At 49.0% G+C, this 25,586-nt stretch overlaps 1 protein-coding gene across 6 annotated transcripts in view; it reads right to left on the minus strand.

Annotated features, from left to right (window-relative positions):
- Positions 1-25,586, minus strand: part of LOC149325884 (monocarboxylate transporter 12-like) — a 277,338-nt gene that overhangs the window by 74,636 nt on the left and 177,116 nt on the right. For all 6 annotated transcript variants that reach the window (XM_089564039.1, XM_089564033.1, XM_089564036.1 and 3 more), the window contains one exon: positions 5,573-5,716. In XM_089564039.1, the coding sequence (XP_089420165.1) occupies positions 5,573-5,714 (142 nt within the window). In that variant the 5' untranslated portion in view covers positions 5,715-5,716. The remainder of the gene's footprint in view (positions 1-5,572; positions 5,717-25,586) is intronic.

The following is a 25,586-nucleotide window of genomic DNA, read 5'->3' on the forward strand; positions in this document are numbered from 1 at the left end:
AAACACCAGTAAGCAGCAACTTCGAGGCTGATTCTTGCGCTAGGGACTTCGACTCAAGCCATCGGCGTTACCGTTGAGACTCCCCTTTTTGTAACGCAGTTCGATTCGTAATGATGACAACATTTACGAACACACTTGTTTCCCTTTCATTCTACATGGCAGCATATCACCCTAACCTTGCATAACCCTGCAAAGATTCACTCAACATCGCAGTCAAAGTCACATTAATTCCCCTAATGCCATAAAAACAAAGCGACTCCAGGCGCTTATGGTATTGACCCACAATGGCCCATCTTACTAGCACTTCCGCGTGTCAGCGGACGCTACTACAAGTGCATGGTGCAAAACCCATTGCATCAAAGAAACACTATACCGCTGCTGCGAAAACTAACAAAGAGCATTTCAAAACTATATATGCTCGAAACTTTTTCCTTCTGCAGGAAAAAAAGAAAAAGCAAACAGCATCGACTCATTCTTAGACTATGCTGCTAACTACCCACTTCGCGACTCGAAGGGGTTGCCCATTCTTCAGCCGCGCCCTGCGCGGTCGCTGACTGACAGTGGCTTTAGCTGCCGACAACCGACAAAAATCGAGGGGCCTAACTGCGCGTTGACACCCGAGAGCTCCACACGCCCTGCAACAACGATTAGTTCCGCACCCCGCCCGCGCGTCTCCAACGTCCGAGCAGCACTTGAACAGTTGAATACGAGGGGGTGACGGTCGTGCATAAAAGAAATGCCTGCGTGTTCTCTCTCGATTCCAGAAACTCCCTCGTTTCTTTTTTTCACTGGAGCGCGTTCTGCTGCGTTCCCTCGTGAGGTAGCAATGCGTGCTTCTCTCTGGCCCGCTGCAAGTTTTACTCGTTCCGCAACAACTTCTGCAGTGTCTCCACAATCGGGCAGGTGGCTTTCGTTTTGTATTAACTCGCCTAGGCAACCTGGCCTTCGTACGGTGCCTATCGCATCTAGAGTGTCGCGGTGGCAGTTTCCGACGATTACGTTTTTGACCGGCCTTAACCCTTACAATGTTTTGGGCCCGTCCTTCGTCCTTTTTCTGCGGTCTACCCCTTGGCTTGGCTCTCCTTGAGCGCGGCCGCTTTCCAGAAACTGCCCTGACTGTTTTCTCCTGCGCGCCTCCCTTTCCTGCAGTGACCTCACCCTTCGCCTCTGCTCTTCGACGCAGCACCGAGCCGCATTTCTCTCTTGAATTCCAACTATCGGCTCGTGCTTTCGGTGAGGCACTGCGCATCGCAGCATCCAACTGTTCTGACGGCACCTTACTTTCGTCTGAGCATAACTTGCTCTCCTGAGGCTTACTAATCGACCCTGCGACCCTAACTCCCTGGCCTGCAACTTGATCTAAACCACACTCGATGGCTAACGTTGCGATCTGCCCTTGGGTTTCAGCGGTGCACTCGGGTGATTCGCAGTCGCTCTCCTTACAGCAAAGCGCTGTGTCCAATACTTGGCTACTACTGTTCGCCAGCCGCATCGAAGGAGGGTCTCCCTTGATTCCCTGACTGCTCTGGCCCGCAAGCTCACTAGTCTCTTCCTGAGCAGAAGCATCAACCTCACTTGTCAAAGCAGCTTTTGCCCCAGGGCTAGAGACGGTCGCTTCTCCCGTATTAGCGTTGTCTGTGCTCGCTAACGAAGCAGATTGCTCGGCTTTGTCGTTGACGGGATTGCTGCGACTCACAGCTTGCTCTTGAATCCTATTAAACACGGCCTTCACTAAATTCCCGTGAGGACCTTCCTCACGTGACCCAAGAACTACATTTCCCTGATCACTGAGACCTTCGGCGTTTTTCTCCAGGGTACTAACCCCTTTACCGCAGAAATCCGCCTCCATCCCGGAAAGTGCATGCGCTTCTGAGCTCGCAACTACCGCACTGCACCTTTCCTTGTTCCTAGCACTGGTGCCCAAACTCTCCCTTGAGCCCTTGTGGCTTGCGGATTTGCACCTTTCGCTAGTTTTTCGACCGAGATCCTCGGTCCACGCTGCTGAAGTGGCCTGCCTTTCCTGGACCAAACCTGTCCTATGCCGCCACTTATGAGCAGCAGCCGTGTCCTCCGGCGACTGAGCTGAGCTCGCAACTCGGTCCCTGACACTCTCGCGAGGTAGCTGACCATTGCCAATTTGGCTCGTGAATTCGACCTCTGCGGATAGTCTAAAGTGCCGGAAAAGCTCACTCTTAGCTATCGCATAGTTATGGGCATCCTCGTCCGACAACCGCGCCAATACGTTGCTGGCTTCACACGGAAGGACTCCCATCAACACAATTGGCCAATCACCCTGTTCCAGCTGTTCCTCCTTGCAAATTTTCTCAAAATTTTCCAGAAAAGTACTGAAATTTTCCCCTTTTCTGAACATGCTTAACCGAGATCGCGTTCTTATACTTCTGATCGCGTTAAGTTTATGCTTGATTTCCCGCTGTCGCTCCTGCTCCTCTTTCTCTAGTTTTTCCCTACGTTCAAATTCCTCTTTCTCTTGTTTTGCCAATTCACTCTTTGCCATTTCCCTTTCCTCAATGGTCTCAAGGCATTCCGCGAGCTCGTCATCTTCAGCCTCCAACGCAAGAATAGCCTTTAGCAGTTCTGGTTTTCTGAGTTTGTCTGAGACATCCAGACACAACTCCTTTGCAAGCTCCAGTAACTTCGGTTTGCGTAACGATTTCAGATCCATGGCCGCTCCGAGTGCTGCTTTCTCTACTGCCCCTATTGTCTTGCCGCACTAACCCGGCAGCAACGACAATCCCAATTACCAGCTCTGTTTCTGACACTTAACAAAAGCCTGGCAAAACTTAGTAGAGGAAAGTCTCGCACTCACCAAACCTCGCAGCCAAGAACCCAGCGCAGTCGCTCCGCTGCAGGCAACCAGTCATCACACATGGCTGTTGCACTGCTCCCGACTCGCCCAACTGCTGCTCAGCAAACCGTTGACCACGTCTCTCCGCTGACGTCCGTTGACTCGATTCCACCGCTGGCAACCAGTTATTAAAGATCAGGTAGCATGGTCGTGCCGGAGAGGGGATGAGGAAGGTCGGAGACGAGGTTTAAGCGAAAGACAAGAAGAAGAACTTTATACAAGGGAATTTACATATATACAAACAGCAACAGGGAGAACTCTCAGAAAGTCTCGCAAACAAGGAGCAGAGCTACATTACGATGAGCTCAGATGGTCAGGAGCTACTCGGCCGTCCAAGGCGCCGAGTTTTATATCCTTCCTTGTCCCTGGGCTCCCTAGATGGGGGCGGGCTTGTCGGGAAAGGAGGGTCCTGAAAGTTCACTGTGGCACCCACACACACACACACTCAATAGGGAACACGTCCCCGTCACGTGTTGGGAGAGAAGGATGCACTCTGCGTCGCGCAGATTCTGGAATGCTCTCGAACAGCATTCCTGCGCCTTTCATGTGGTCGCACGTGCTCGGGGTAGGGGAAACGGTCGATGACCACTTCTCCCTGGAAGACGGCTGCTGCTGTCAACTTGATGTGCCCCTTGGAATGTCTAGTAATGCGAACCGTGGCAGCTAACTTCTTTCTGTACTGCAGAGCTGGCTGGCCAAATGCGGGGTGGATGACCGACGCCGCTTCCGTGGCTAATTCAGGCGTTGACCCCGCATGCCTTTCGCGACTCATCGGCATTCCGCTGCTACCACGCCGATTTTTTTCTCACGAAGGAGGCGAAACGTAACACAGCTGTTTCAGGATAGGCTTGCCACAATTTTCAATGTATCGGGATCAACCCGCGATACATCAGTGGGGCGGGAGAGGCAAATTTTCTTATTCATTTTTTACGCCTCGAAATATATTCTGTATCGGGATCAGTGTACGGCTGTAGACGGCTTTCCTTGCGTAGCTAGCGCGTGATTTGTCATGGTATCAATTTCAGCTTGGACAAAGTTACCAGGAAGCCTCCGATAATGGGCTGAAAGAATTTGACCTACGTCTGTCTTCCCTCTACTCTGTGTGAGAGCAACCAGTCGCACTTTCTCTGCCGTTGCGACCAGTCGGCAACCAGGACGGCACGAATTATATAACTCACGTCAAAATGATTTGTGCAAAAGCCAACGCTCGTGTAGTCAAAGGGAACACCTCCGGTTTCATGCCGAATGCGTAGCTCACTTTAGCACTCCGTTCTATTCCTCCGTGCTGCTCGAAGTTCGCAGCCACTCGGCAATGCGAAAAATAACATATTTTCGTCCTATCCGACTTTAGACATCGGCGCAAAACATACTTCCGGCATCGGCTGTTGCATTTGACTTACACTACCAAGAATTAACTGTCAAAAGTATGCGTTAATCCCTCATGATGCAAGCTCAAATGCCCAATGACTGCCAATGGCAAGCGCTGTCCCCGCTGGCCCGCAGGCATCAACTGGCGCCGCGTTGCGGTCACCCCTCCCTGTGAACAGAGCTTCACATAGCCTTACCAGGATAGTCCATGACCACGCAAAAGTATTGAAGAATTCAGGTTTTGCTCCGTCCGTATATGTATTTCAGTGCAGCTGTCTTCTCCAGTGGCCTGTATCTCTCGCAAACTTTTTTTTTTCGACATCCGCAGGCAGTTCAGTGAGGGCATGCTCTTAAGCACAGAATATTAAAAGATCACTTTTTTTTTGAGAAGCTGCATTCCTTACAAAGCGATTGTTACTTTATGGTTAAGTGAAAGACTCAATGCTCTTCGAGGATCGTATTCACATTCGTCAGCCCATTTGACGGACTATGCACTCCATCATTCCATAGGTTACATCAATACTCACCATTGCATCCTGAGAACCCATTTCATGGCCGCATTTTATCTTCGTTTTTATTTTTTAACCTCTTCCACTCTGCTCTCTTTCTGTCTATCTCCCAAATTCCCCTCCCTACGCGGAGTAGCATGCCAGCGATTTTTAAACGCCGGCTAAATTCTCTGCTCTTCATTAAAGAGTCTCTCTCTCTCTTGTGGTACACCAGTTTCCAAACAGCTGCCGTGCGAAGAGAAGACCTCGCAAACTGCGGATATGAGGTTGAAGCCAAATTTCTTAAACTTTACTACACCTTCATGATATGCCACGGTCGATCAGGACACGTGTTTCACATTTGACCGTGCCACTACCGTCCGAAAGCACGACGAGTATGTTACAAACGCCAGTGCTCTAGTTTCGCGAAAGGCAAATCTCTGGCATACGTCTTAAAATTCTTCCGAGTTGAGATATTCTGCGGTTCGCAGCTGTTTTCAGAAATACCTATCCATTTCAGCAGCTCTCTAAGCTCTAATGCAGCAAGGATTTTTGAACTCCAAGCGACCTTAATATCTGTAATTTTTAAAACACATAATAGAAGAAGCGATGAACGCAGAACTGTGGCTATGACGTGACTGCCTACCTTACAGCAAGTATCCTAATTGAACGGCGCAGCCGCTAGAAGACGCGTAGGTTTGACCGCAGTGCTCACGCTATCGTTTAAAGACCCTGAAAACAACATTTACTTCACACGACCCTCCTGCTCCCTTCAGCATACTCTCCACCTCTGCCAGTGCCTCATTCAATCTTACGCACACCTGCTGAGACGAGCGCATTGCGAACTCACCTGCAGTCATCCAGCTGTGCACGCTATCGGGACCGTGCCTTGGCATGGATAACTTCCTCCTCTGCTGTTGGAAAGCTGCCTTTTCTTTGGCTGAATTGCCCGCTGGCGCGGGCCCTTTCCTTTTGTTTTCCGTGTCCAGCATGACTGGAAGAAATATAGAAGGCAGGTTGAGCCAAAGGAAATTCTCTTTGAAGACCTCATCCTCATCAGGAGCCTCACTACGCAGACTGCAGGACAATCTCTCTCATGCCTTTCCAAATGATCGTGTCCTGTAGTTGCAAACGTATGCGCTGCTTATAAACGTAAGGGGAAAACGACAGGCGCGTCATATTTCGTGTGCCGTTACAATTAGCCTGTGCCGTTACAATTAGCGCATACGTTGTGAAGTGCGATCAACCAACTTGCCCCTGTGCTAGCATTGTTACCTCTCCTGTGCTAGCTGCAGCCACCTTATATCAGCAAACTTCTTTTGGTCAGACGCCCACCCAACTTTGCACTCCACACTGCTACGCTTTACTTCCCTAGGTGTCCAGTCCGTTACCCTTAACTACCGGCGGCTATCTTGCGTTCGCATTAAACGCCCTGTCCTCTATCCACGTTTGTTCTCTGACGCAGTCTGCCCTTTCCTGTCACTTAACGTTACATCTATCATTTTTCTTTCCATACCTCACTTTGATGTCCTCAATTTAAGTTGAGCCCTTTTCGGTAGCGTCAGGTTTCAGACCTATAGCTGTGTACCTGTAAGATACAGCTGTTTTATACCTTTCTCTTGAGAGATATTGGTAAACTCCCATTTATGACCTCAGAGAAGTGGCCAAATGCGCTCCACCCCTTCTTATTCTTCTAGTTATTTCCCTGTCATGATCCGGATCAACTGCCACTACCTGCCCTAAGTAGACCTATTTCCTTTCCACTTCCAGCACCTCGCTACCAACTGTCAACTGCTATTTCCTTGAGAGGCTGTTGAACATTACTTTGGTTTTCTGCATATTCATTTTTCGGCCCAGAGTTCTGAGAGAAGCGCTGGTGTTGTCCAAGTCTCTTTCTCTGTCCGTGTTTTTTTGCTCTTGTACGTGTCTCCTATCAACTAGCCCAAAGGTCTGTGCTCCAGAGTTCTGCTCGGCCTGGTTAAGTAATTTGTCATGCTTTGCAGTTCTTCCCATGAGTAACTTAGCAAGGTAATGACGTCAACAAGTAGCAGGTTACTAAGGTATTCTTCATTCACTTTTATCCCAACTGTGCCTATTCAAATGCTCTGAACAATTCTTGTAAACAGACAATGAATAGCATTAGCGAGCTCGTGTCTCCCTGCCTGACGCCATTCGTTATTAGAATTTTATTGCTCACTTTCTGAAGGGCAATGGTGGCAGTGCAGCCGTTATAGATATGTTCATTATTTTTACATAAGGCTCATCAATACCACGATTTCGTAATGCCTGCAAGGCTGCTGAAGTTCCTACTGAGTCAAATGCTTTCTCGTAATCTAAGGAGGTTTAATGTAGGGGCTGGTTATATTGTGCGAATTTCTCTATCATCTGAATGATAGTGTGAGCATGGTCTATTTTCTAGCATCCTTTACGAAAGTAAAAACGCGGGTTCGGTGCCGACGACTGCTGCCGCATTTCGGTGGAGACGAAATGCTAGAGGCCCGAGCACGATGCAATATCAGAGCAGATTAAAGACCTGCAGGTGGCTGGAAATATCCCCAGCCCTCCACTGCGGCGTCCATCACAGACTAATTCGCTTTGAGACGTTAAAACGCCATCTAAGAAGCTTCTTGCTGTTGAAACGTCGCCTGATACATTGCACATCTGAAACCAAGTTAGTGTCATACACATCACTAATAAGGCCTTTATTGGACTATGGCGATATTATTTTGGAACCACACATTAAATCAGATATTAATGCCGTTGAAATTTTCCAGAGAAGAGCGATAAGATTAATCTACAATGCGTATGGCAGGCATATATTTGTTAGTAATCTTAGGGAGAGAAACGGCATTCCAACACTCAAAACAAGACGTAGGATTCATCGGCTGCAGTTGCTTCATAACATAATCAGCAATGGAACAAAAATGGATGTTAACACCTACATACAGTTTAACAGAACTAGACTAACCAGATGGAAACATGATAAAACAATGGTTATGCCAATAGCTAGAACCAACGCGCACCGCTTTTCCTTCTTTCCACGAACCACAACAGAATGAAATGCACTTCCACCTGAAATAGTGAACATGCCATCAATGAAATCGTTTTTAACTTCACTAAAAAACCATGTCACATAACGCGCCATATCAGTGCTTCATTTTTCGCGACACTTAAGTATTGCGGCACGTGCTCCTTGCGATAGCTGGCAAAGCGATGCTTAGCACCCTACTGCACCTTTTGTCTTGTTGTTTTTTTAATGTATATTTGCTTGTGCATTTGCGTGTGTATGTTTCCTTTGTGATTCATCACAATTCATGCTGCTCATTTCCGCTCTCCCCACAGCATATCAACCATGTACTGGTGAACTTCTTTTGAAGTTGTTCTTTTGATTATGAATAGTGTTCATTTTGTAATTTCGTGTGAACGCCAAGAGCGTACTTTTATTGTCTTTTGTTTGTACCCCCTCCTGCCTTTGCCGCCGAAGGGCAGCCGGCAGTATTTGATATAGAAAATAAATAAATAATTAAAAAAAATGTTTACTACAGCTTGCCTGATTATTTGGTTTATTGAAGTCTAAGGTTTTTTTTACATATTAGCAAATTACCTTAGTAAATACTTCGAAGACAACGGAAAGTAAGCTGATCGGTCTATAATATTTGAAGTCGTTGAGGTCTCCTTTCCTACAGATTATGTTATGAAACCGTTCTTACCAGCTTTGGGAACGCTCGACGTCATAAGGCATTGCGTACAGGTGGCTAGTTTTGTAGCCCACTCTTCCTGCGTACAGCTGTCAGACACTCGGCACATCCACCTTAAACGGCTAGATCCGGCGATGACCTTTTCTGTTCCTCGCCTAATACCACGCCCTATTGCATTCCTAATACATTGGTTGCGTTTAAGCGTCGCCTTCACGTGCAAGTACTTGCATTTAATTGGACAAGCGGACTCCACGGACTGTCCCACATGTGGCGTGCTAGAGACTGCAGAGCATGTTTTAGTGGCGTGCCCGGTATATGCACGAGAAAGACGCTTGCTAGAATCTATTTTTCAGTACTTTGACACCAGGCCCCTCTCGGACTTCATCCTCGGCGCTTGGGCAGATAGTTCGAAGACTCTACAGGCAACGCGATTGGTCTCACGCTTTTCAAGCGTGACTCGCGTTTGTAATGTTAGCAAGTGTGCCGTGTCTTTTTTCATCTGCCTCCTCCCATCTTCATCCTCCCTCATCGTGACCCTCTTTTTTTCCCCTCTTCCCATTCCCCAGTGCAGAGTAGCAGGCCAGATAATCATTTTTCAGGTGCCGCCGCGGTGGCTCAGTGGCTATGGTGCTCGGCTGCTGGCCCGAAAGACGCGGGTTCGATCCCGGCCGCGGCGGCTGAATTTCTTTGGAGGAGAAATTCGAGGTCCGTGTACTGTGCGATGTCAGTGCACGTTAAAGAACCCCAGGTGGTCGAAATTTCCGGAGCCCTCCACTACGGCGTCTCTCATAGCCTTAATCGCTTTGGGACGTTAAACCCCATAAACCAACCAACCAACAAACCATTTTTCAGGCCAACTCTGCCTTTGCCGCCAATAAACCCCCTCTCTCTCTCTCTCTCTCTCTCTCTCTCTCTCTCTCTCTCTCTCTCTCTCCTGTTACCTGGTCCTCACCAGCTGCTTTCCCCATTTGCATTGCTCTTAAGGAGTTAGTTCCTCTTTCTTTGCTGGCGGGATGTCTCAATGTTGTGCACTACTGGCTATCTTGCACTCGCTGGTGTATATATTTGTGTAGAACTCTTCGGCTACTTTGTCTATCTTATTTATGCTGCTACTGATATTGCCTCTTTATCTCTTAACGGACGCATCTGATTTTTGCCTATCCCTACTTTCGCCGTTGCCATATTTCGGTCACATCCGTTGTGCACAGCATGTTGGATTCTTTCCATATTAAGCTTCCTAATGTACGCTACGTTGCGTTTATTGATTATAGCTGATAACTTAGCCAGTTCAATTCTAAGGCTAGACGCTCTCATTGGCTTTTCTTAATCAAGTCTATTGTCTCCTGAGATAGCTTGCCGGTATCCGGTCGAACCATCCCAACGCCTACTTCTACGACGCAGTCCGTAATGATAGCTGCGAGACATCCTTTGTTGTTTGAACATTGAGGTTGCCTTCCTCAGTTAAAGACAAATATCTGTTCTGCAGCGAGACCTTGAAATGTCTTAATTTCTCTCTTACTGCTAACTCGTTGACGGGCTTCCATCTCACTAGCTCCTTGGGTTCCCTCTTCAAGTCTAGGCTAATTCAAGGCCTTACCATCCTGTCCTCGCTACATCGGGACTTTCCGAGCACCTCCACGTGCTCTACGATTCCAGTGTGAGCGCACAGTGGGAAGTCTGTTTCATTTTAAAATCGCCAATGAGGCTTTTCCACGTCCACTTACTGTTTTACCGTTTGTGAAAGAAGGTATTCAGGATCCGTAAATAGTTTCTCTCCGCTAACTCTACTAATATCTCCTCCCCCCTCCCCGCCCTGCTATTTCTACAGCCTATGCCACGTAACCCAATGCCTGGTCACCAGTCCGCTTCTTATTTATTATTTATTTATTTATTCAATACTGCCAGGCTTAGTAGGCCCAGGCAGGAGGGGCAATGCAATGAGGTACAAGGCAAAGTAACATCTAGCACACAAACTAAAAGATAAACAAAACAAAGACAACCCATGCATGATTCGAACAAAAAAAAATAGGGAAATTGGACACAATGTCTCCGCAGAACTCGAAGTATAGCATATAAAAGTCGTTATAAAAAACTGGCAATGCTCTCAGTGCTTAACAGTTCTGTGGAAGCAGTGGAAGCTGGTTCCACTCAGTTATTGTTCGGGGAAAATAAGAATATTTAAACAAGTTGGTTCTGGCAGGATAAGGTGTTAAGGACTGGGCGTGACGATGTCTCGTTAATCGCGTGACTAGTGGTTTTATGTAAGGGTCCGGGCTCATTGATAACTTGTTATTTTTCAAAAAAAAAGAGAAATTTTAGTCGTAAAAGCTTTCTTCGAGTTTCCAGTGTCTGTATGCCATTGACATTCATTAAAGTTGTCGGGGAGTCGGTAGTGCGGAATTTGGAAAAAATGAAACGAACTGCTTTCCGCTGAATCATTTCTAAAACATGGATATTAGTTTTGCCTACTTTGTCACTGATGTTACCCATCAGTGCGGTGTACAGCGATTTTACTTTCCCTATTCCTGATTCCATATCCTCACAGAAGATTTCGACGATCTGGTCAACAAGGCTGAACGTAGGCCTGTATTACTTTCAGTTTGCAGCACTTATTAAGCGTAATTAAGATAACTGCCATCGTCCCGTTAATACTATAGCATTCATCTCTGTTGCCCGCTATAACTTTATTGATGAGGAATCCAACAATAGTTTTCATCTGTCCGCTAATCTACGAAATCATAGTACGTGCCCGCCCTTTAGCGCACACTATGCGCCTCATCTGTCCATTGTACCTCACTAAGTCCTATGACATTCCATTTAATGCCCGATAATTTTTCGAATAGCACTGTTAAACAGTCTCACTGGATAAGATACGTTGCTAGGTTGAGTTTTCAAAGGTGTCCTGTCCGGAGCCAGAGATTCTTAGCAGCCTCCGCTGCGTCACAGATCTGGTCGCCGCCTTGGACAGTAGTTGCTCCGCAGCCGCTGGGAACTCAAGACCGAGGTGTAATTGGTGTAATATTGGAAGGTACAGCCCAAACGAGACGCAGGAAATACAGAAAGTGGACACAGACAAGCACTAACTCGCAACTAATTTTTATTAGTCCAAAATTACAGATTTTATACAAATCAGTCATGCGATAAGTCGAGAGGACTTGCACGTACACATTGCAAGGAAAAAAAAACACTATCATCGCACTAAATATTACTGTAGAGAATCCCGCCCCCCCTCCCCTGGAATTATCAAGGAACAAGGCCTCTTGACTGGAATAGTAAAAGGCTGGCGTGCACACTGCGATTGTCTTTTTCGGATGAAGTCGGCCTCAATTAGTTCTCTTGTTATTTTACCCTTTGTCCCTAATTAAAACCTTTGTGTTAGCAACCAACGGGGGATAGGTCTTCCTTTAGGCACAAAGATTCAGTTTTCATTTAGGGAGTACAGTATGGTAAACGACCAGTCTGGAAAGCTGTTGACGTACAAAGCTCTTCGTCCGGCCAATCTTAGAATACGCCAACACGATTTGGTTTCCGTACGCGGAAAGCGACGCAGTAATGCCGGTCAGTGCAACGAAAAGCGGTTCGTTTAATCTATACGAAATACGAGCGCTCCAGCAGAACTGTTTATACGTCAGGACAGCAGCTTGGGCATGTTGGTTATTCATTTGTGACGGAACAGCGCAAAACACCGGGACACAGCGCTTGTCTCTTGTCCCGGTGTTTTGCGCTGTTCCGTCACAAATGTTTATACGTGCAGACGTAGCCACGCCAGCAAGCTGGGCAACCTTACACAGACTGAAGTTGCTATACTTGCTAATTCATAAAGCGTTTAACGTGGCTACTACTCTATGTGTTACTTTCGACCAGCCGCCGCGGTGGCTCAGTGGCTATGGTGCTCGGCTGCTGACCCGAAAGACGCGGGTTCGATCCCGGCCGCGGCGGCTGGAATTTCTTTGGAGGAGAAATTCTAGAGGCCCGTGTACTGTGCGATGTCAGTGCACGTTAAAGAACCCCAGGTGGTCGAAATTTCCGGAGCCCTTCACTACGGCGTCTCTCATAGCCTCAGTCGCTTTGGGACGTTAAACCCCATAAATCCATAAATCCATACTTTCGACCACTCCAGGGTAACACGCCATAAGCATGAATTTACGCTTGGAGAGTTGTGGCAACAATCTATACAACGTTTATTTTTTTCTGCGGGCAATAAGCGAATGGAACTGCCTAGATAAGTTGGTTACTTCAAAGCCTTCAGTGCGCAAGATTGCTGCGATAGCTGTGCAGTCAAGTACGCAAAATTGATTGCCTTGTTTGCTATTGTGTCCTTGATTTTGTTTGCAAAAGATTACTGGGAGAATCTTCCTTTTTATTTTTTGGTTCCGAATGTATGCCTGGTTGTATTCAAGTTCCGCACATCGATTCACTTCGATAAAAGTTTCAAATAGAAACTGACGGTATCTTGAAAGAAATAAAAATAAATAACCTTACTATTCTGCAGACGGAGCCCTGATAAATGAGGCATGCAGAGAGCAGAAAAAGGAAACGTGAAATTAAACGATGAACAAATAGCGCAACTAGCAGCAGATATACAGGAAGTAAGAGAGAAGCGTCGCACAGAAAAGCAAGAATATTGTCACGTTTTAGTGACGGCAGTCCAGCGGTCAGGAAGACACCAGAAATACTTGCAAACGAAGCTCTTTATTAGGGATGACTTGCGCCCGCGAAAGAACTGAATCACTCGGTGGCGGCGTAAGCAACAAGCGTGCTCGTCAATCGTCGATCTACGAATGTCCGCCGCTCGCGGCATCGCTCAATTTAAAGCCGGCAAGGAAACTTCCAGATAACAGGTCAAGATCATCTACGGTAATCTGGAAAAACCTAGATGCAGCCTTGCATGGCTGCGAACAATCGAGATTAGTCTGGTCGCTTCTCGCGCCACGAACAAAAGTGATAACGACCCTTTCCTGCTGCCTTGAGCGTGAACGAACACACACTGCAATGATACGTGGCATTACCCCCCTTCCAAAGAAGCATCGTCTCGATGCTTTAAAATGAAAATAAACACGGACAATGAAAACTTCCAGTACTTTAGCGTTCATAATATGGCTTCAGGCGTACGACATGTACGACTTCCGGGCGTGTGCGGCGTCGCTGAGATGCTGTCGTGCCGTCGGGGATGACTTCGTAGTCGAGGTCACCGATGCGACGGAGAACCTTGTACGGGCCAAAGTAGCGTCGCAGCAACTTTTCACTCATTCCACGGCGGCGAACTGGCGTCCATATACAAACACGATCACCAGGCTTGTAATGCGTGTCTCGTCGGCGCAGATTGTAGCGTCGGGCGTCGGTGCGCTGCTGGTCTTGAGTGCGAAGCCGCGCAAGTCTTCGGGCTTCCTCGGCGCGATGAAGGTAGGCGGCGACGTCGAGGTTGTGTTCTCCTCAAACTTTGAAGACCACCTCAGAAGGCTTCGGATAGTGCTGGAAACGATCAAGTCTTCCGGCCTGACACTGAAACCAGAGAAGTGCCACTTCGCCTACGAGGAGCTGCTGTTCCTTGGTCACGTCGTAAGCAAGGATGGAGTTCGCCCAGACCCCCAGAAGACGGCTGCGATCGCAGAGTTTCCACAGCCTAATGACAAGAAAGCTATACGCAGATTCCTTGAATTGTGCGCTTATTACCGGCGATTCGTCAAGAACTTTTCGCGCATCGCTGAACCTTTGACCCAACTTACCAAGGCTGACGTGCCTTTTAAATGGGAAAGGCCGCAAGAGGAAGCTTTCAACGAGCTGAAGCGCCGCTTACAGTCCCCTCCTGTGCTCGGGCACTTTGATGAAAACGCCGAAACCGAAGTTCATACCGATGCAAGCAGTGTGGGCTTAGGAGCGGTCCTCGTTCAGAAAAATGGCAGAGAGGAGAAAGTTATCGCGTACGCTAGCCGTTCACTGTCGAGAGCCGAAGCCAACTATTCGACGACAGAGAAAGAATGTCTCGCCATTATTTGGGCCACGTCGAAATTTCGCCCCTACCTATACGGACGACCATTCAAGGTTGTGAGCGATCACCATGCTCTCTGCTGGCTGGCCAATTTGAAAGATCCCTCCGGCCGCCTTGCTCGATGGAGCCTGCGTCTTCAAGAATTCGACATAACTGTAGTCTATAAATCTGGCCGCAAACATTCCGCTGCAGACTGCCTATCGCGAGCCCCCGTAGACGCAGCACCGGAAGAAGAAGACGACGATGCTTTCCTAGGACCGGTAAGCGCCAGCAGTTTCGCGCAGCAGCAGCGCTCGGATCCTGAGTTGCAAAGCCTAGTTGATTATTTGAAAGGCAAGACCGCATCGCCTCCCCGGGGGTTCAAGCGCCAACTGTCGTCCTTCGTCCTTCACAATAATGTCCTCCTGAAGAAGAACTTCGCGCCCAACAGGACAGTACATCTTCTTGTCGTGCCCAAGAATCTTAGGCAAGAAATTATGCAGGCTTGTCATGATGAGCCGACTGCAGGGCATCTTGGGATTGCTCGCACGTTGCACCGCATCCAGGAGAAGTACTATTGGCCGCGGCTAGCTACCGACGTTTCCCATTACGTGAAAACGTGCCGTGAGTGTCATCGACGCAAAACGCCTCCGACTAGACCAGCCGGACTCCTCAACCCCATACCACCTGCAACTAAGCCCTTTCAGCAAATAGGAATGGACCTCCTCGGTCCCTTTCCGACTTCATCATCAGGTAACAAGTGGATCATCGTGGCCACCGACTACATGACCCGATACGCCGAAGCAAAAGCGTTGCCTAATGGTACCGCAATAGAAGTCGCAAAATTTTTTGTCGAGCAAATTCTCCTGCGACACGGCGCCCCCGAAGTGCTCATCACAGACAGAGGGACGGCATTTACAGCGGAGCTGACGCAAGCCATTTTAAACTACAGCCAGACAAGCCATCGGAGGACAACTGCCTATCATCCACAAACCAACGGACTCACAGAGCGTCTGAACAAGACCATCGCAGACATGCTCTCCATGTACATCGATGCCGAACACAAGACGTGGGACTCCATTCTGCCCTACGTGATCTTCGCGTACAATACTGCCGTCCAGGAGGCAACCAAGTTTACCCCATTCCAGCTGGTATACGGCAGGAAGCCCACGACAATACTCGACGCAATGCTCCCGCACGTTTCCGACGAAGACAACCTCGACGTCGCAGCCTACTTTAATCGCGCCGAGGAACCTCGAAGTATTCTCCATTAACTGTTATTCCCAACTGTTCCCAATCCAGGCCTCGGAACGCCTCCTATAAACAGGCGGTGAACAGCATTGGCGACATCGTCTCTCCGTGCCTGACACCCTTCCTCATTAGAATTTTATTGATGACTTTATGAAGTAATATGGTAACTGTGCAGTACTTATCCAATGGTGGCCTGTTCGAAGCCAGTGGTTATTAGCACTCTCCGCTCCGTCAGAGCTCTGACCGCCGCCTTGGTCAGTTTCTCCGCAGCCAAAGCGTCCGTCAGACATGTGACGCAGCAGAGGGTGCTTAGAATTACTGGCTCTATAACATCTGTTATATAGAGGTTGGAAATACAGGTGGTGAAATTAAAATTGCACCATGGGTGCAAGCTAATAAGATAGTCGAAGAGCTCTAGAATGGGTTTAGAAGGGGAATACGCTTAGATTATAGCCTGTTTGGGCTTCGGCAGTGCTAGAAATACAGGTAATTCGGAAAACAGACCTCTGTATTTAGCCTTCGTGGACTTAAGTGATGCATACGACAACGTGAACAGGAAACTCCTGTGAACCATTATTTTTTATTTATTTTTATTTTATTTGCTGGTACTGCAGACCATACATTTACATGGCCCAGGCAGGAGGGGCATCCACGGAAAAAACATGAGTACACATATAACAAGCATACAGCTGTTCAGAAACAAATTTCACACAAAAAATTCATAACGACCGAAGTACAATTAACAGCGCAAAAATTGACGCTCCAGTTCTTTAACAAAGTCACTGGCTGCGAAAGTGTGCGAAGGCAGGGAATTCCATTCACTGGTAGTCCTGGGAAAAAAACTATGCTTATAGGTATTGGTTCGTGCAAAAATTGGAGCCAAGGAGTGAGGGTTTGTGTGTCGAGTTTTCCTGGTGCAATGTGGCTTAACACAGTCTGGCATGTTTAACCTCAGCGTACCTGAGACGCAGTTATGCAAAAAAGCGAGCCGACTAATTTTTCGACGGGATTCCAATGTTTCTATACTATGTTGCCGCATTAATAAGGAAGGGGAATCGTTCCTTTTATATTTGCTAAAAATAAACCAGACAGCCTTTCTTTGGACTCGCTCGAGCTGTAATATGTCCTTTTTATTGTGCGGATCCCATACAATGGAGGTATATTCGAGCTTGGCTCTAATGCAGGCATTATAAACTAATAGCTTAACTTCGACAGGTGCACCTTTAAGTTTCCTCTTTAGGGACCACAGCTTACGAATAGCGGAAGAACAAATGGCGGATATGTGCGGAGACCAAGTTGGTTTATTTTTTAGCGTCATACCAAGATATTTATGCGTGTCTACTTCTGTTATAATATTGTTGTTAAGCAAGTAAGAATAGGTGCTGATATTTTTCTTCCTTGTAGCTCGCAACAGAACTGCTTTTTGTGCATTTAGTTGCATTCCCCATCGAATGCACCACTCATGAATAGCCTCTTAGTTTGCTTGTAATATTGTATGGTCATTTGTTGCTGTGAAGTTCTTAAAAAGCACACAATCATCCGCGAACAATCGGATAGCAACGCCACCATGAACGACATCAGACAAATCATTGATGTATATCAAAAACAATAGCGGCCCCAAGACGCTGCCTTAGGGGACACCAGAAGTCACAGACAGCGATTTTGACGAGCAATTCATAATTTCAACAAACTGCTGCCTATCTATAGTATAAGGTACGCGCTAATCCACTGCAAAACGCAGGAAGGAAGACCAATGCATTCCAATTTGTACAGCAACTTTCCATCCGGCACTTTATCGAAGGCCTTCGAGAAGTCTAAAAGCAGCACATCTAGCTCGCCATTCATGTCAAGAGCTTGTGCGAAATCATGAACAGTACAAACAAGTTGGGTAGCAGTTGACATGTGCTTCCTAAAACCGTGCTGATACTGTGATAGAAGGTTGCGGCTTTCCAAGAAATCTCTGATGTAGGTGGCAGTGACGTGTTCTAAGAGCTTACAGCACGTACTCGTGATTGAAATGGGGCGGTAATTTGACACAGATAAACGATCACCATCTTTGTAAATGGGAACCACACGTGCTTTCCTCCAGTCATGTGGTATTTCCACTGTGGCAAGTGATAAGTTGAAGATATCTGTCAAGAATGGAGATAGTCGTTCCGCGTACCGTCGCATGAAAGAATTCGGTATATCGTCAGGACCAGAAGGTTTTTTAGTATCAAGTTTTAAAAGCATAGCTGTGACCCCTTCCCTAGAAACCACGAGATCATCCGCGTCTGCTGAGTGTGTACTGTGAACCCTGAATTCTTCTGCGGCAGTGAACACACTCTGGAAGTAACCATTGAAATATTCGGCGATTTCAGGGGGATCAGATATTGTTGCATCTCCGATTTTAATTTTCTTAATTTCCTTTTTGCTTTCATTTAGGCGACGGCAGAATTTTCTGGCATCGCTCTTTATGAAGGCAGTAAGACGATGACCAAAGTAATTACTTCTAGATTCCCTAACCTTTGCCAATAACTCTTGCCTTAGTTCATGAAAGCGTGTAGTTGTCGTGTTGTGGTGCCTCCTTAGTCGCTTCATCTTACGCTTGGTATGGATAATGTCCCGGGTAATCCAGGGAATGAAGCGTCGGCTACGAAGATTCCTTGAGAGTACATAGTTATTAACACAAAATTTCACCATATTACCATATTAATTCACCATATTAAATGTGAAGGAATCGGTAATGAAGTAACCGATTTCCTGCAGGAAAGATACCGAGATATTAAAGTTAAAATTAGGTCGGAAGGAGTGAAGAGTGCGACACCTGTCGAGGTAACCAAATAATTAAGGCAAGGTTGACTTCTATCGCCTCTGCTGTTCATACTTTATATGATAAATATGGAACGAATGCTACAAGTAATGCAAATAAATAATATAGGGCATAATCAGTCGTACGAATTGAGCGGGAAGTTCATTGAGCAAAGGCTCTCTGGTTCAATGTATGCGGACGACATTGTAATCTCAGCAGATAGCCAGGAAGATGTGCAAGCTCTGGATAATTATTTTGAGGAGAAAGGGGATGCACAAGTTTTCAGTTTTAGCGAAATTAAGTCAAGTACAGTTATTTTCAGCGATACAACTGGTCAGGCGCCTAAAATACAAAGCCTTGAAATAGCCACAGCGGCAAGGTACAAATATCTTGGGGTATGTATAAACGAAGGACATATATACACGGAAAATACCTCACAGTCTTTCAGGACAAAATAGCGAGCAGATGCCGTGATAATGAAAGATAAGGCATAAGGGGCGTAAAAAAATATGAAGTACTGAGAGGTATTTGGAAAGGAGAAATGGTGTCGGGACTTGCTTTCGGTAATGCGGTTTTGCACCCAAGGACACAAGTTCAGTCGAGATTTGAAGTATACCCGAGATCTGTTTTAAGATTAGCAGTAGGTACAACATGAACTGGTGGGCGAGTTGGTCTCACATATCCAGTGAAGCAGCGCAACGGCACAGGTCCCTTTCTTCCCTTTGGCCTTGCGCCGTTGCGCTGCTTCACTGGATATAGCACTAGGCTCCCACGGCAAAACCACAAACGAGGCAGTACAGGGGGATATGGGCTGGGCATTGTTCGAAAAGTGGAGGCTCAGATTAATATGAAGAACGCCTGAAAAATTGCGAGGCAACAGGTGGGCAGCTAAGGTATTCAAATACTTACACGGAAATAGCGGTTAAATACAATGGCAGAAAATGATCAGAAAAAAGAGCAGTAATTATGCGGGACATATGGACAATGAAAAAAACAACTTTAAGCCTCTCATAAAGAACACGGAGCGTAAAAACTGGATGTAGGGTTCGGCACGCTGTCGCCTCTTTTATGCGAAGCATATTGCTAGAGCTACCACTGACGCCGTCGCCATGGGACCCCCACGTGACACCGTGACGTCACACCACGTGACATCGGATGAGAGAGCCGGCCTCCACCTCGCGCCGTCGCCTTGGGACCCCTAGCCGTCACGCCACGTGACACCGTGACGTCACACCACGTGACCTCGGATGAGAAAGCCGGCCTCCACCTCGCGCCGTCGCCGTGGGACCCCTAGCCGTCACACCCGCGCATTCCCGCGCATTTCGAACGCGCGTTCAAACTCGGTGTAGGTGAAACGCTCGCTCCACCGGGCAGGCAGACGCGGCTTCCATGGCAATCCAGGCGCTCACCCAACGCGCTGTGACGTTCCGTGCGTGAGCTACCAGGGTCCATATCTTCGGCGGAATCTTCCCTGTGCTGAACCCTGGAGGCACCCCGGCAAAGGACGCAGCTCGTTCCATCCTACTCCCTTGTCTCCCCTTAAACGGTCCGCGTTCGACGGCGCCGCGTTGACGGAGCCCCCAGCGGCGGCAAGCCACTGAAGGCGTTCAATGGTACAAAGACGCCGGCGGGAGGGAAAGCCAGCCCAGTTAGGCTGCCTGGCCGTACAAGGACACAGGAGAGGCTGACAACCCGACAAGAGAAGAAAGCTGCCGACGGGAGACAAACGACATCCCAACGAGGCAGGTCGGCAGCGGAGGCTGACAACCCGACAAGAGAAGAAAGCTGCCGGCGGGAGACAAACGACATCCCAACGAGGGAGGTCGGGGGTGCCGCAGGCGCCGCCGTGGAAAGGAGGAAGAAGGAAACAATCCAACCTGAAAGACAGGAGATCGGGCGTGGCCGGCGGAGCACATATAGCTGGCCAGTGCGGGCGAAACGCACGCTCAGGACAACATCGTTCACAAAAAGGGTCCTTGAGCGCCGAAGCCGGACGGCGCGCGGTTTCTGCCAGCCACCGACGGATCGCAACTCCGGAGCCCCTCCATCGCCCCGATGAAGGCGTCGCCACGTAAGCTCGGACGCCCCAGCCTCTGATGTACAATGTGTAATTATTGAATACATCATTTTGTTTAAACTGAGCCATACGGTGTCTTCTTGCCTCTCCGTCCCGTGTGGACCTGCGCATTATGTGGGGTCGTCACACTGGTGTCAGAAGTGGGGTCTCAAAAGCAAATGTCCTCTGAATGCTGCGACATTCATGACTTCAAGATTGTAATCAAAGAGGAATCACGGGACTGATTGTTGGACTTTGACCCCCATTTGAGAGGCTTGAGGCACCGGAGGGCTGGAGCGGAAAAAATGTCTGTAACTGACGGAGCTCCCACTCCACAGCCGTCGCTCGGAGCAAGCATGCTGCTATTAGGAAGCGTCATTCCGACGTTTACGGGAGATAAGGCAGGGGTTCCAATCTGCGATTTCTTTTCCATGCTAGAAGAGATTGGGAAAATGGGGGGATGGTCCGATGCTCAAATGCTGGGAATGGCGAGGTGTAAGATGGCAGGAGCTGCTCATGATTTTGCTTGGCGAGACGAAAAAGTAAAATCCACAAAATCATTTGCGGAATTTAAGAAGCTCGCGTTCGAGCATTTCGACACTGAACCACGTCATGTGCGGGTACAGAGGTTCCGTGACGCCGGACAGATGGTAGGAGAGGACGTGCGAACGTTTGCGTCGCGGCTTCAGCGCCTAGCGCGCGATACGCTGAGTAGGGAGGAGGAAGGAGACCAGCTAAAGAAGAAATACGCGGAGGATCTACTTAAAGAGGAAATGACCGCTTTGTTTGTGGCTGGTCTGCAAGACCCCGTGCGCCGGTTCGTGCTCTCGCGCAAGCCGAGCAATTTCGACCAAGCCGTGGAGGCCGCATTGGATGAGGAACGAAATGAGGCGCTAACGGCGGCCGCAGCGAGAGTTCGCGTCATAGAGAGAGCGGTGCCCAACCCTGAGGTTGCTCTCTTGACAGAGCGGTTAGATCGCTTAGAGCAGCTGCTATCTCAGCAGGTGGAACGCCAGGTTGAAGCGGGCGCTCAACGGCGCCCATTCGCTGGAAACCGGAGACCGCCACAAAGCTACAGGCGCGGTATGCGAGATTTTGAAGAAATCGTGTGCTTCGCGTGCCAGGGTCGCGGACACATCGCAAGGTTCTGCCCAAACGTGCGCCGTGGGGAGCCACAAAGAGAAGCAGGCGAGACACGCCCTAAGCAAGCCTACAGCGAGGCTCCAGATACAGGGACAAAAAACTAGGTTGTCCTCCCCATCCTGATGAGTGTGGGGAGGGAGCAGTGGGTAATGAGGTGGTGGTGGTTTGTGTGGCCGACGAGGCATGCCCTGTTGTGCGTTGCAAGTTAAATGGTTGTTGCATGGAATTGTTGATAGACACGGGGTCAAAGGTGACCTTGCTTAAGGAAAGCAGCTTTAAAACGCTTCGAAGGAAAGGGAACCGCGAGGTGTTGGAAGCGTCTGGTGGTATGGCAACCAAATTTGTAGGCATAACGGGGGATCTTCTTGGCATAAGTGGGCTCTACCGGTTACACTTCACTCTCGGCGAAATTGCATTGGAACACCCCTGCTACGTATGCCCGGACACGGTGTCTCTGCCAAACGGAGTGTCAGGTATATTAGGGCAGGATTTTTTGAGAAAAGGGAAGGTAGTAGTCTCATTCTCTGAAGAAGAAGTTAATGCGGGGGGCTCAAAAGTTCCGTTTTTGAACAGGAGCAGGGCTGAGGTTCGCAGTACCGATATTGACACCCGTCAAACAGTGGGATCATTAGAGAAGGTATATTCGCGGGTTGCCGTAAAGCTGGTCGATGAGGCGGTCGTCCTTCCGTGGTCGGAGCACATTTTGTACGCTTATGTGTCTGCAGATGTAGAGAGCGGCGCCGTGGGAGTGCTTGAAGCGGTCGACTCTCTTAGTAATGGCCTGAAGGCAGCCGCGTGCCTCGTGACTGTTAATGACGCCCACAGAGTGCCTCTACGGGTGGTTAACTGTAGCCAGCAGCCACTGAGCCTTCCCAAGAACAAAACATTGGCTTTCTTCACCTCTGCGATAGAGAAACATGAGCCCACCGATACGGTACTCGCAACTGTAGAGCATGCTAGTCCTTCGGCTCCTCCAAATGCGTTGTTCGATCTTTCCCACGTAAAATCCAGGGAGAGGGAGGCTCTGGCTGGTTTGCTGAACGACTACTCAGAGGTATTCGCCGCGTCCAACCTGGATTTGGGCTGCTGTGGCGTTATAAAGCACAGGATAGAAACCGGCACTTCTTCGCCCGTTTACCAACGTGCGTACAGGATTCCTTACTCCCAACGTGAGGAGATGGAGCGGCAGGTGCAGGACCTTATTGATAGCGGCATTGTCGAACACTCAAAGTCACCATGGGGAGCACCGGCACTATTGGTGGAAAAGCCAGATGGCTCGTATCGATTGGTGGTGGACTACCGCAAATTAAATGCCGTAACTCGCATCAATCCATACCCCATTCCCAATATACAGGAGACGCTTTCTCAGCTGGGCTCTGCCAGGTACTTCACGGTAGTGGACATGGCGGCGGGATTCTGGCAGATAGCAATGGATCCGGCAGATGCTGAGAAAACGGCATTCAACACGCCCTCAGGGCACTATGAATGGAAAAGAATGCCGATGGGTCTGGTCAACAGCCCTGCTGTCTGGCAGAGAACCGCTGATGTTATCCTGGCGGGTCTTCTGGGGAAGCTGTGCTTCGTGTATATGGATGACATAATCATATACAGTGACAGTTTTGAGAACCACTTGCGCGATATTGAGCAGGTTTTGGTGCGACTAAGAGGAGCTGGTCTCAAGCTGAAGCCTTATAAGTGCCAATTCCTCAAAAACGAGGTGAAATACCTCGGGCACGTTGTTTCAGCTGACGGCGTGCGACCGGACCCTGAGAAACTAAGGTGTGTCTCGGATTTTCCATCCCCGACTAGTGTCCGCCAGGTCCGGCAGTTTCTCGGCCTGATCGGGTACTACCGAAGGCACATAGAGGAGTTCGCCAAGCTCGTAAGCCGCTCACTGCCTTAACAGCCAAAAATGTCGCCTTTCGCTGGTGCAAAAACGAGGAGGATGCTTTTGGGGCCCTGAAGAGGAAGCTAATGAGTGCACCGCTGTTGCGCCACCCGGATTTTAATTTGCCCTTCGTTTTGGCCACAGATGCGTCAAAGTTCGCAGTTGGTGCTGTGTTATCTCAGGTTATCGAGGGCAAAGAACATCCCGTGGCTTTTGCTAGCCGACAGCTGAGCCCCACAGAGCAGAAGTACGGAGCTACAGAAAGGGAGTGCCTCGCCGTTGTCTGGGCAGTAAAGCACTTCAGATGCTACCTTTACGGCCGCCAATTCAAGCTAGTCACAGACTGCCATCCTCTGAAATGGGTGATGAGTGTCAGGGACCCTAGCTGGCGACTCGCTAGATGGAATCTACAGCTGCAGGAATACTGCTTTGAGGTGGAGCACAAGTCAGGAAAGACACATCTGAATGCTGATGCGCTCAGCCGTACAGCTGCCGTGTCAGCTATAGATGAGTTTGTCCCCGTAGTCGACCCCGCCGAATTACGCACAGAGCAGTGCAAAGATCCTGACCTGAAGCGAATAATCGAAAGCTTAGAGGGCGCACCATCTCACCCCGAACAGCTAGGTTATTTCATTGGCAAAGACGGCACCCTGTGTCGGCGCACGAGGCCAACCAGGAAAGGGAGACCAGAGAAAACCGCTTGGGAGAGAGTCGTCATACCTTGGTCGTGGACAGAAAGGGTTCTTCGCGCGTTCCACTATGCGCCGTGCGCCGGTCATTTTGGCGTAGCGAAGACACGCAGGCGCGTCGAGCGTTTGTACTTTTGGAGTGGCATGCGACAGGATGTTAGAGACTACTGTGCGAAGTGTCATTCCTGTCTCGAAAGAAAAACACCCAAGGGACGCAGGCCAGCACCAATTCAGCCGTTCCCTGAGGTTTCGGCTCCTTTCGAGCGGACAGGTATGGATATAATGGGCCCATTGCCCACGACCACTTCTGGAAACAGGTACATTTTAGTATTTGTCGATCACCTTTCAAAATACGCGGAAGCGGTAGCACTCCCAGATCAGAAAGGAGACACGGTTGCAAGAGCATTTGTCGAACAGATCGTGCTCCGACATGGATCTCCGAGGCAACTCTTGACAGATCGGGGAACGAACTTCGTGTCGCAGCTAATGAGGAGAGTTTGCGAGCTGCTTAAGATCACTAAGAAGCAGACAACACCGTACCATCCGGCTTGCAACGGCGCGGTGGAGCGACTGAACCAAACCGTGGCCGGGTTCCTGTCGCATTTTGTTTCGCGCGACCAGCGGGACTGGGACTTGTGGCTCCCGTATGCAATGTTTGCCTACAATTCCGCAGCACACGAGAGCACAGGCGACTCGCCATTCTTTCTTCTCTATGGCCGAGACCCGGACCAGCCTAGTGAAGTGCCAGAGGGCCCCCGTCGTGTCCCATACGCTTCACTGGACGACTATAAGGTTGAGCTAGAATCGCGCTTGCAAGTGGCGAGGGACATCGCAAAGGAGGCCTTAAAGAAAGCGGCGAAACGCAGGAAGGAGGTGCACGATCGCGGTGCTAGAGACGCGCCGTTTGATGTGGGGGACAGCGTGTACATCGAAAACTGCCAAAGACAGATTGGGTTGGCTCGTAAGTTCCAGACGAGGTGGAGAGGACCGTGCGAGGTTGTCGAGAAGCTTTCTCCGGTAAACTTCAGGGTCCGAGACGTGAACCGCCGCTTGATAAGGATACACGCAAATCGCCTCAAGTCGGCACCGGTTCAGTATTCACGAAATGAGGAGGGGGAAAGCGCAGATTTTGATGGGGACCGAAGTGAAGCGGAGCGCGCAGATTGTTCGCAAGAAACGCCCTCTCCTGCATTTGTTCGGCAAGCGCCAGAGGTTACGGCAGGAATGCCACCGGATTTACTTCATGCATTGCTGGAGGAAAAAGCGCGCGAGGTTGCCGCGCAGATAACGCCAAGAGAGGCTCCTGCCACGAGCCCTCGCGAGTCTCAAAGCAGACAAGGGGTCACAGAATTACTTGGTACGACTCATGAACGCCGATAT

This window comes from Amblyomma mixtum, chromosome 10 (assembly GCF_055824585.1).
Source record: "Amblyomma mixtum isolate Tamu chromosome 10, ASM5582458v1, whole genome shotgun sequence".
Taxonomy (NCBI): domain Eukaryota; kingdom Metazoa; phylum Arthropoda; class Arachnida; order Ixodida; family Ixodidae; genus Amblyomma; species Amblyomma mixtum.